We start from the raw sequence: 11,922 nt of genomic DNA, 5'->3' as shown, positions 1-11,922 counted from the left end.
CACAGGTCAGGAGGCTGGCAAGAAAAAAAATCAAATAAACACCTGAGGTCTATTGAAGAACAGCACCCGACGTTTGCTCCTCTCTGCTGAAGCCCCCATTTAGGAAACAAGTGCAAATGAGTTTGGTGGTCTCACCTTGGTCCCACCTGGCATTTTAGACACCACAAAACAACTGCACAGATTTAACATGCAATAACTTTCATAGAAGGAAAATCTGGATCGTAATGATGTAACAGTACAAGTCCCCATTGAAGGGTGTCAAGAGGAACTGCTGCAGAGTAATTTGCCTGTTTTCCCTGTCTGTAACTAATAAAAGCCCTCATCCCCAGCAATATCAAATTTACTCCAATTTAAAAGCTGCTTCTCTATGACAACAGGCTATTTCTCCTTGTTCCACTTCAAAAAGTATTAATTATGTAACATCATGTTTTACAAATATTTTTCTGTATAAATGCTGCATTAAAGTACTATAAAAGTACTATAACGTCAAGTAAACAACTGTGTGTTTTGCAGTATAAGGAAGTTTGTTTTCTATACTCTGAGTAAGAAGTTGCATCAGTGTTGTGTAAGTAGGTCAGTGACAATTCCTTATGTATTTCTTAAATTCACATGGACTCTCCAGGTTCCGGCATAGGAATGCAGGGCTAAAACTACTGTGAATAAAATATTCATGTTTTTCTTTAAAAATAAATAGACCCAGATAAGCTGCAATAAGAGAGGTAATGCTTTCCCATGGCAGGAATGTCATCGGCATGCTTTAAGAGCTTTACTTCCTTCAGTTTATTAGCATATAATTAATATTAGTATAATTAATACGAGATTCCCTTTGCAATGAAATCATTCATGAATTTGGGACTTGCAACACATGCCTTAACTTTCCGTTTGTCATGAAAATTGTTGTGAATATCAGTCATTAGCCAGAAGACCTACTTGGTTTTTAGGATCTGATAGGGGTTTTGGTGGGGAGGGGTCAAGACCGTGACATCCATTTCACACAAAAATCTTGCTGCAATTGAAACATTTATGCCCAGAAGACCATCTGTAAGCCAACTGTATTACAGAGCATCACTTGTATTACACGGTGTGCCCCCACATGCATTGCTGAAGCACAGTAGGGAGGAAGGAAGGAAGGAAGGAAGGAAGGAAGGAAGGAAGGAAGGAAGGAAGGAAGGAAGGAAGGAAGGAAGGAAGGAAGGAAGGAAGGAAGGAAGGAAGGAAGGAAGGAAGGAAGGAAGGAAGGAAGGAAGGAAGGAAGGAAGGAAGGAAGGAAGGAAGGAAGATACATCAAAGACATCTAGGTTCTGGAGAGCCTTGATACCTGCTGAGAACCTTACATGTTGATATCTGGAATGGGCTGCTTTACTCAGAGACCTGCCTTAATATAGAAAGCTCTGGATTATTGTGTTTTCACCACGACATTGTTCTTATAGATATGTATATGCTCTACCATTTTCTTAGGTGTGTTACCCTTTGCTATGCATGGGATAGATTATGGTGAGCCTCTGTGTGATGCATATTTAGATCTCTTGGCCAAAAGACATGGTTTTCATCAAAGGGAAGAGCATTCTGGCCAACTCAAGGAGTAAAAGAAATGTGTATATATATATATATATATTTAGTGTTTCCATAATATCCAGATTTAGGAAGCGACAGGCCCATAAAGACTGTAAAACTGTACATTTCTAGAGTGATCAGAAAATGATTCCCTGGGTAGAAACATGCATTAGGTTTAGCAAAATATTTGAATGATCTAATAATCAATATCATGTTCCTCCTGTTGGTAGAAAGTCTCTTTCTGCTGTTAACTGAGTTCTTGGTTAGCTGAATTATGTCACTGCTGACATCCCACATAGAAACACACCTCTGTGTGTGTCTATAACATCTGCCCTGGGCTCCACGTAGAGAACAGGGAACAGACAAAGCAGGTTGGATGGCGATTTGAGTGATTTTTCATGTATGTGACACAACGATGAGTGGCCACTCCCCGGGGATCTCTTGAGAGAGAAATGGGTTATCGCAGGGGCGGGCTCCACCTGATTTACACTCTTATGCCTCTGTAGCAGCCCCAGCTGATGGAAATTGTCAGTGGCTGCCTGAGTACACAAGAATTAAATGTAGGTGTTTGCCCCTCTTGTTTTCTTCACTTCCATGTTTGACTCAACTGCCTGTGAGGTTCATTATGCACCATTATTGCTCTCGATTTTGAATCTCTTTCTTAAATTAATTGCTTCTGGTTCAGTTATCTGTAACCAATGTGATTGAAATAGCATGGAAACAATCACTGGCATGTGGTCGTTGTCCATTAACTCCCACAGCAAAACCCCTCTTCCCTCAGCCTCCTCTGACAGCTAGGGGTTTACATGAGTTCAGGGGCATGGTGTGACTTTACCAAGGGGCCAGAGACAATGAGTTGGTGCAGCAGAGGGGTTTGCCTGGCCAGGATGGGACCAGGACATCACCACCTCCTCTACTGTCACCACCACCTGGAGGGGAAGCCTGGAGCTCTCCAAGGGTGGCACGGGAGAGAGGACACACCGGAGCTGTGCCCAATGCCTGGGCTGTGGGCTTGGCTTGAGGGATGGAGATCATTGTTCTGCTTTCATCTCTAGATGGTCCTCTCTTTTATTTATTTATTTATTTATTTATTTATTTATTTATTTATTATTCTAGGAAAGAAGGTGTTTGCTTTTTGTGTTGCTTAGGATCTGAGTTGGTTAGTCTGGCCTGGAAAGGAGATTCACCATCACCTCCCATGGTGATGAAAAGAAAAAAAAGAATATGGAGGAAAAAAACTCTCTTCCTTTTAGTCCTTGGAATTATTATTCGGAAAGATTTGTAAGGATCATTTCTAAAGATTTTATTATTTGTAAAGACCCTAAGAGATGAGTTTGGGGGGAGGCCAACAGACGCTACAGGAAATCACATATAAATCAGGGCCTTACCGGCGTGCATGCAAAGCTGGCAAAAATTTAAAAAAAAAAAAAATTCGATTCCTTGTCCTGCAGAACGCGACCAACGGGCAGCAGGGCGTTAGCATGGAGCATCAGGAGTCCTTAGGAAAGGGAAGGTAAGCCCGAGGCTGCCCTCGGCCCCCGCTACACCCAGTGAGGCGCAGAAACGCCACTTGCCGGGGGAGGGGGAGCTCTCGGCTGGCAGGGAGGTGGTGCAAAGCCGTCCTTCAGGACGGGCCGGCCGGCACCCCAGCGCTCAAAGTCCCGATTTCTCCCCGTTTCGCCCCCGACTTTATTTTCCCAGGATTAGGCCCGGCTTTCTCCCGTCTCGGGATGACTCCGGCGGGAGGGGAGGGGGGCGACAACAAAGCAGGGGGTACATAGGGGAACCCAGAGGGCTGCCTGTCGCCCCCCTGCAGCCCGGGGGCTCCGGGGCCCCGGCGGCTCCCTGCGGGCGAGGCGGCGCCGCCCCCGGCCCGGCCCGGCCCGGCGGTGGGCGGTGGGCGGTGGGCGGTGGGCGGTGGGCGGCTCCCGCGGCCTCGCCATAAACCGGCGGCCCCTCCCGCCGGCCTCCGTGCTCCCGCTGGACGGCGGGGAGCGGAGCGGTGCTCCCGGGCTGGGAGGAGGGGGGGGTCGCCGGGAGGAGGTTGCTGCAGGAGCAGCGGGGGCATCCTCAGCCGGGAGGGAAGGGGAGGCTGCGGGGCACGGCCGGAGGCTGCCCCCCCCTCCCCCGGCCCGGTGGTCGTAAGCCCACCGGAGGAGAGGAGAAGGGAGGGGGGCTGCGCTGCCCGGCCCGGCCCGGCCCCCCCGCCACCGCCTTTGTGTGCTCCGGCCGGCCGCCGTGATGCGCGCTGCGGGGCGGCGGGGGGTCCGCTCCTCCCGGTGAGAGGCGGGGAGGCAGCCAGCCTCTGCCCCCCTCCCCGGAGCCTTTTTTATTATTATTATTATTATTTTTTCCTTTTTGGAAAGGGGGGGGTGGGCTATGGACTGAGCGCTGCGCTGTGCCATGGAGTCCGGCAGCGGCTTCGGCACGCTCTGCCTTCTGCTCTGCCTGGGGCCAGGTAAGGTGCGGGGATCCGGGGGGGGGGGTACGAGGGGGTGCGGAAAGTTGCGGTGGGTTTAACGGCACTTTCGTGGGGCAGTTGCAGGCTTTGGCGTGGACCCCTCGCTGCAGATCGACGTGCTGGCCGAGCTGCGGCTGCCGGGCTCGGCGGCGGGCGTGCGGCAGGTGCCGGGGCTGCACAACGGGAGCAAAGCCTTCCTCTTCCCAGGTACGGCCCCGAGCGGCTCCCCCAGCACCCCCTCCTCTTCCTCCTTCCCCCACATCCCGCTTTTCCTCCCTTCGATTTTTTTTTTTAAATCCTTCGTCTGGTAGACGCTTAATGAAAGTACAGCAGGACCGGGGCTGGCAGATGGCTGCTTGTGCGAGCCGTGGGGTGCGGCGATGAATAACGGCACCACCCACTCCCCGGCTCCACTTGGGAACCGCCGAACATGCCCCCGGTCCTGCCAAGGAAACGCTCGCTCAAAGTTTCCCGTGGATCCGGCAGAATGCTGCAGCCGGAGTGCCCCAGAGGAGCGAGGCAGATGGCGAAAACCACCGCTTTTTACTGGGGAAAGTGGCCTTTGTGAGCTCCGGTGCCATGCCCGCTGCGAGAAACAAAGGCTGAGTTTGGGTTTTTCAGAGTACCTGTGATATTTTTCTAATCAAAGTTAAAAAAAAAAAAGTCTTGTTCTACTTCTCAAAAAAACAGACACATTTATTTCAATATACTTAGACTTCCTAATATTGTGAGTCACACAGATCTATAAAATAATTCTGAAGGGACAGCTGAATTTCTTGGCACAGGTTACATCGCCTACACTTCCTCATCTTCAGAGTGTTTTCTGAGTTATGCTTTAATAATGTACCGATACCTTAAATGAAGTTGGAGTCCTGAATGTCTTCAGGAAAAATCTCATCTTCGTCTAAAAAAAAAAAAGCCTAAAAATAGCCTTTAAAAGCACATGGAAGATGATGAAATGCTCTTTAGAAACCTGACTAGAGAAGAGCAAGGGAATATAGCTCAACATCTGGTGGAGCAAGAGGAAATCTCTGCAGCAGCCTGTAGTTTTCAGATAGAGGGACTTGGTGGTTGAAACTCCTGGCATGACAAGAAGCTGCTCTGCTCTGAAATAATTCCTGGTGCAACAGGCACGAGGCTGATTCCCATGCAGAGGAGTTATAACTTAAGGGAGATGAGATCTGGAAAGGGAAGTTTTTTCATGGTTGCTTTAATGAGATAATTTATTAGAAGCTAATAGTTGCCAGGGGCTTTTTTTGAGGTGATCTCTGTAGCGGTGTCCTTCCCTGGTACAGCCAGCGTGTGTCACTATGGACGTTAGTGTGGAGACGTGCACGTATGCGCTCAGAAACACTGACACATGCTGCTTTTATTAAATGTCACGGGTGGGCTTGCAGCTTCAGAACAGCCTTCTGTGAGAGGGTGATCGTGGGGAACGGCAACACGTTTGTATGGCTGCGTGATTCCTAGTAAAATAGCTGGATGCTTAAGATACGGTGGTGCTCAGAGATGAGGCCCCTCTGTGTTACAATGCAGGGTGATGGTGAGGAGTGAAACCTCTCTATGACTTCAGTCTTACAAGCATTAGAGGCTTGTAAGAGTAACTGTATTTATTGTGTATTTCCCCCAGTGTTGGGACAAAAAAATTGCTGGGTTACTAAAGAGTCTTTTTCAAGTTATCCCTTTTTTTTCTTGGTAACTGTGAATATGCAGTTGCCAAGTAGGCTGCTAATTTAGTTGTAATAAAAGCAGAGAAAAGTTTTTAATTTTTCACACCAACCTTGTATTTCGTTTAAAGGAATCAGGGGAATAAAATAAGCAGGAACACTTGGGTCTATGTAGTGGCTACCTCGGCATCCTTCAGTGCCCTGAAGGATTGAATATACTTTTCCTGTTACTACACAAAACTCCTGATTTTCTTAGAGGAAATGGAGTCCTTAGTGGGCAGACAGTGTCATTTTCTAACTTGCTTTTAGAAATACAGACACTGCTCTACTCAATCAGCCACTGGTCCATGTAGTCATTTTTGTTCTGCTCTTAGCGCTAACACCATGGGAGATTGCTGCAGGGCATGCCTCTTAATGTATGTATTTGCAGTGTGTGAATTTGATATACATATTCTTATTGGCTTCAGATTTGGTTTTTGCCTGTGTTTTTCCTTGCTTATACAAAACCTGTAGTCCTAAGCCCAAATAATTTTGGAGAAAGGAAACACATGACTTTAAATCTATGAACTTACTCTCAAAGCTCTAACTTCTGTTCCTTTTCCCTTTGGTTTCTTCAGAAGATGAATAGTCTATTGCGTGACATACATTTGTCATTTTAGTGTGTTGCCTTTTTGATAGACTGGTGTAAAGTGCCTTTCTTTATACATGTTTAAAACATAAAAAGCCCAAACATTGTTCTTTATTTTAGAAAGAAATTATGAAAGTGGCAGGTTGAACTGTGAACAGGCATATGGGGATTATATGGTGGAGAAATTGTACATGTAGCTGAAGCAGAATGGTCTCTCTTCTTCTGTCTATAGGTGAAAAGACAGTGTTGACTGCTTTATTGAATGTAGCATCGATTTGCCATGCAAGGGGGTTTTATCATCTAATCGGCTATCCTGATAAATTCTCCTTTCCATGAGATTTTTAAAGGAATTTATATCTCTAGATCATATAACACAGTATACAGCTGCCATGTATTCTGTTTTATTCTGTTACTATCCATTCAAGAGCATTTAGATTCCTCCTTAACAGTTACTGATTTAGAAATAATTCAAACCATTTGCAATTTGTGTTCACTTGGACTTCCCTTTCGTGTATCAGTCTGATCTGTTGCTATACGCACCCTATAGAAAGTGTAAGACTTGTGAAACAGAACTCTTCCCACTGGCTTCATCAGGATTAAATGCATAGTCATGATTTTTAAACCTTTTTAGGTTCCTGATGTTGCTTGGTTGTAGTGCTTTGGTAGCACCTGAATGCCAATGCAATCTGTCCCTGTATAGCTGCAGGGACTTATTTTTCTGTAGGAAAGTGATTTACAAAGTAGTTGTAAAATGTTCCAGCGTAGCTCGTGGGAAGATGGAATTATGAATAGAAAACAGGAGGAAGTCTTCAGAAAAAATGTTAGTGTTGCTATATATGAACATCTGCCAGCACTTCTAGCCAACAGCAGATATTATGGTGTCAAAATATGTTGAGAGGAAAATTATTTCTTTTTTGGTCAGAGCACAGAAGTCAGAGATCTACACCACAAACTTCTCTGTTGGTGCCTGTTTATGTATTACAGTTAAGTTTTCAATACCTTAGTTTTCCCTTTGCAAAATGGGGATGATATTTAAGGTAAAGCCCAAAGCAAATGAGTGGATTGAAGTATAATTTGTTTGAAGAAGGTTTTGAATTCCTTTTGGAGAAATCCTAATTATCATTTTTATAATCTTATTTGTAAATGACATCAATACAATTTGAGGTGATAAGTGGGGATTGAGGTAAACGTTGCCATTTTCCTATGCAAATATGAAAATCATATGGCTGCAAGAGCACTTGAGTATGTGAACACTTGATAAGGCAGACAGAGGTATCACCAACAGAGGCTGGATAGTGTTGAGACTTTTGCGTATGTCAGACATGTCTGACCTCAGTAGGTTTCCTGAGTGTAGGCTGCACTTCAGGCACATGTAAGACCCAATGAAGCCAGGCATCTCAACTAGCAATAGAAAATGATATTTTCGGATGTGAGAATCTAAAGGCTGCCAGAGTAACTTTGTCTCCTGGCAGTCCTCTAAGCAGAGACTTTGCCACCTTCCCCCCTCCCTTAGGCTCTGTATTGTTATTATATTTCATATAATATTTTGATAGTGTTTCTGGGTCCCACCTGAACTGTTGTAATTCAGTGTTACACATCAGACTATCATTGTCCAATGCACTAATGGAGACATCTTTCAGCCACCTCCAGCAGTAGTGGAGAGTGGTGGAAGGTACATAGTAAATCAAGTGAAAAGAGGCACAAAAAATGAAAATGAGAGCAAAGTGATGTGTAAGGAAAGTATATATCTATCAAAAGGTGTATGTGTTCCTCAAAGAGGAGAATAAAGGGTGGTCAGAACACTGCAGTTGGGTGGTTACAGACAGGAACGTTTATTTAAGGAAAACATAAAAACGGCATGACTGTCAAAAATGTGGCAGCTTGTATATCTGAATACATAACTTGGAATTCCCTTGGAATGAGTTTTCTCTTTACTGGTTAGGATACGTAACTTATAATATGTTTATAAGCAATATTCAGCTACTCTTGATGAGGAGGAACAGTTCTTGAGGCAGTGTATTGTAGGTTGTGGGGGGGGGTGGGGGGGAGGAATATACTTTAAAAGACCAAAGAAATGACTTTAATGTCTGTGTGATGCAATGAAAAGGACTTGGTGCTACTGTTTTCTGAACTGGGTCTTGCTGGCACAGAATGTGTGTGGGGAGGAGGGGGAGAAAACCCTAAAATACATCTCTTGCTGTAAATAATTCATTGCTTAATGCTGTGTGATTGGATCATTAGCCCATTATTTAAAAATGCAAGCAAAACAATATAAAATATAACTACATACACACATCTCATCTATCTGGAAAGTACTATGTTCTTTGGCCTGTGATATCTCTGAATGTTACTAAATAAAGCAGCTAAAACTAAAGCTTTAAAACTAGCTGTGAGTAAACTTTCTCTTGTTACAGAAATAAGATTTAGGTTAGCTATGCACTTCACACATGCTTTTTTCCTTGCCACCTGCCACTGGAACCATGGACAGATGCTCTCTTCTAGTTCCAGCTGAGCCTGCTGAAAATATTACTGTTTCCAGCTGCTTGTCACTGTCCAGGAGCTAGAGGTTACTGTCCCCACAACTCTTCCAATGCAAGAGATCATACGAGCATCCCCTAATCTGCTGATGGCAAAGTTGGCCAGTTTCAGGAGCTAACTGGGCTGACTGCAGTAACATGGATTAGAGATTCCTGTTTAAAAATAAATAAAACCTTTCTCCAGCTGTCTTAGAGACCCGAATCTGATCTAAGAGGAGCAGGAATGGAGCTGGGGGAGGGAATGCTAATGTTGCCAACTGGCAGGGCTGACTGCAGAGCGAATACCTGTCTGCAGCTTTTTTGTCTTGGAGCAATCTGGTTTCTCTTTCAGTCATCAAATCCTTGAAGTGTGGGACCTTCCAGCACGAAAATCATCTCTAGATAACTAAAATTCCCAGAATGTTTCAAAGAGACAAAGAAAGCCTCTTACCCTTTAGTTTGGAGAGATTGAAATCATTTTTGTTTTAGCAAGTACTGGACTTTCTTTCAGTGATAGAAATGTCTAGTGTAAGCAAGTATTCTAGGACAACTTGGTAGCCGCAGATGTGTCTGGATTTTGGCATAGCTGGAACAAATGGGTGGGCTTTCCCACCACTGTCCTCTTTCTCCTTCCACCTTTTGCATGTGACTGAGACACCTCTGCCCCTTTTTTTTCTGCTGTACAAGCAGTGACTATTGCAGTATGGCACTGCCCCTGTGACCCGTGTTGCTGTGGAGCTGGGATTGGTGCTTGAGGAGAGCCCTGAAGAGCAAGGCTGAAGAGTGGGGACTGCTGCTGCAAGGCACCCTCTTGCCCCAGAAGTAAGAGCAGAATGCTCAATAGCCTCCTCCTTTCAGCAGTATTAACAAGAGGAAGAGGTGTTTGGGAAGCATTTGCTGCTGGAAGAGCCTGCCCAAAAAAAAGGAGGAGGCAGTATGTGAAAATCCTGCATGCAATATCCATCCTAAACCATGCTGAGTTACTACGCATGGAGAATCATAGAGTCATTTAGGTTGGAAAAGACCTTCCGGATCATCAGCTCCAACCATCAACCTGATCTACCGAGTCCCATCACTAAAACATGTCTCCTAGTGCCACGCTTAGGCAGAACTGTCATGTACTTAGCCACTGCATAGCCACACCCTTTCTTTACTCCTGAGTAATCATAAATATACCCACTATCACTGTGCACTGGATACTGCTGGGCTGACTTATCTGTAAAGCAGAAGGTGGGAGAGCTATGGGAAGAGCAAAACTTCAGTGGGGTTGACTTGTGATTGGTGCTTGTAATAATAGACCCATAGAATCATAGAATATCCCGAGTTGGAAGGGACCCACAAGGATCATTGAGGCCAACTCCTGGCACCGCACAGGTCTACCCAAATTTCAGACCATGTGACTAAGTGCACAGTGCAAACGCTTCTTAAACTCCGACAGGCTTGGTGCCGTGACTACTTCCCTAGGGAGCCTGTTCCAGTGTGTGACCACCCTCTCAGTGAAGAACCTCTTCCTGATGTCTAACTTAAACCTCCCCTGCCTCAGCTTGGCACCATTCCTTCACGTCCTATCACTGGTGACTGAAGAGAATAGATCGGTGCCTTCCCTTCCACTCCTTCTCATGAGGAAGCTGTAGACTGTGATGAGGTCTCCCCTCAGCCTCCTCTTTTCCAGGCCGAACAGGCGAAGTGACCTCATCCGCTCCTCATACGTCTTTGCCTCTAGGCATCTTCGTCGCCCTCCTCTGGACACTCTCTAAGAGTTCAATGTCCTTTTTGTACTGTGGTGCCCAGAACTGCACACAGTACTTGAGGTGAGGCCGCACCAACGCAGAGTAGAGCGGGACAATCACTTCCCTCGACCGACTAGCAATGCCGTGCTTGATGCACCCCAGGATACGGTTGGCCCTTCTGGCTGCCAGGGCACACTGCTGGCTCATATTCAGCTTGCTATCAACCACAACCCCCAGTTCTTTCTCTGCTGGGTTGCTCTCCAGTGTCTTGTAGTCCAGTCTGTACGTATAGCCAGGGTTGCCATACGTACAGACTGGGTGATGAGACACTGAAGAGCAGCATAGACTGGAGTGGAGAAATGGGTTGTGAATGGAGACCTGATATACTCCACATTCAGGTTTCTGGAGCGGAGCTTGCAATCCCTATACATAGTCAGTAGTGCATAGCTGATACAAAATTTTGTTAAGAAATGACAGAAAACAGCCTGTAGCACTCGGGCTGTAACTGTTTTAATGCTGAAAGTTTTAAGTAAATAATGTCACTGAGAATGTATACTGGGCATAAAAAGTGTTGTAAAGGTCTGAGTGTAGAGCAGTAAAGCTACTTTAACTATGGCTCTAAAAATGATGTCATTGTTCATTGCAAGAAAAGATATTCTATATAAAACTTTTTTTTTTTTTTTTCCCTTTATGATTTGTTTTTCTACAGGGGGCTTTTTGGGGAGAGGGAAATGAAATAGGTGAAATTAGATATTCCTTCCACAGCCTTTTTTTTTTTTTTAATGTATTCATCTTGTGCTATGTGTCTTGGTATGGACTTTGGGCAGAATTTGGTCTGGTAACTTCTGAAGAGCATAGATTCTGGAAGAAGCTACGGCTTGGGAAGAGAAACATGTGCTGAAATAGGCACCATGTCTTGCCTGCTCAGATCCCATGGGGAGACGGTGCCAGACAGCATGATTTGCATGGGCTTAATGGGACAGCTAAAGCCTCCCACCTCTGCTACTTCAACCTTTGCAAGTAGATGAGTCCCTGCATTTATTCATCTGTGAGGGTTTGACTCCAGCTGGGGGAATGCCCTATTTTGCCATGTTTTCTGGTGCTTTTCACAGACAGGTTACTTCTAATATCTGCAACCATTTGAGGTCTTTGGGGCTCCGATTCCTATTTGGACACTGTTGATTGTCTAAAACTTTGTATTTTCTATGACAGTCTGGTTGCTCAGGTTAATTCAAATTACCCCACTCTGTTTAGACATTCAGTATTGCTCAGAACAATTCATGCTGATCAATAACAAGTAGAACTGCACGTGCATGTTCCTACATCTACGGTCAGGCCTCTTCTAATATAACGTAAGAACAAACCC

General features: G+C 45.3%; 1 protein-coding gene across 1 annotated transcript in view; it reads left to right on the top strand.

Annotated features, from left to right (window-relative positions):
- Positions 1–3,497: 3,497 nt before the first annotated feature.
- NELL2 (neural EGFL like 2) overlaps positions 3,498–11,922 on the top strand; it is a 147,042-nt gene continuing 138,617 nt past the window's right edge. The window contains exons 1-2 of the mRNA XM_080576681.1: positions 3,498–4,012; positions 4,094–4,222. Of these exons, the coding sequence (XP_080432807.1) occupies positions 3,958–4,012; positions 4,094–4,222 (184 nt within the window). The 5' untranslated portion in view covers positions 3,498–3,957. The remainder of the gene's footprint in view (positions 4,013–4,093; positions 4,223–11,922) is intronic.

Source organism: Anser brachyrhynchus (assembly GCF_964034855.1).
Source record: "Anser brachyrhynchus genome assembly, chromosome: 1".
NCBI classification, from domain to species: Eukaryota; Metazoa; Chordata; class Aves; order Anseriformes; family Anatidae; genus Anser; species Anser brachyrhynchus.
The sequence above is the reverse complement of the archived record's forward strand: the minus strand, read 5'-3'. Positions and strand labels throughout refer to the sequence as shown.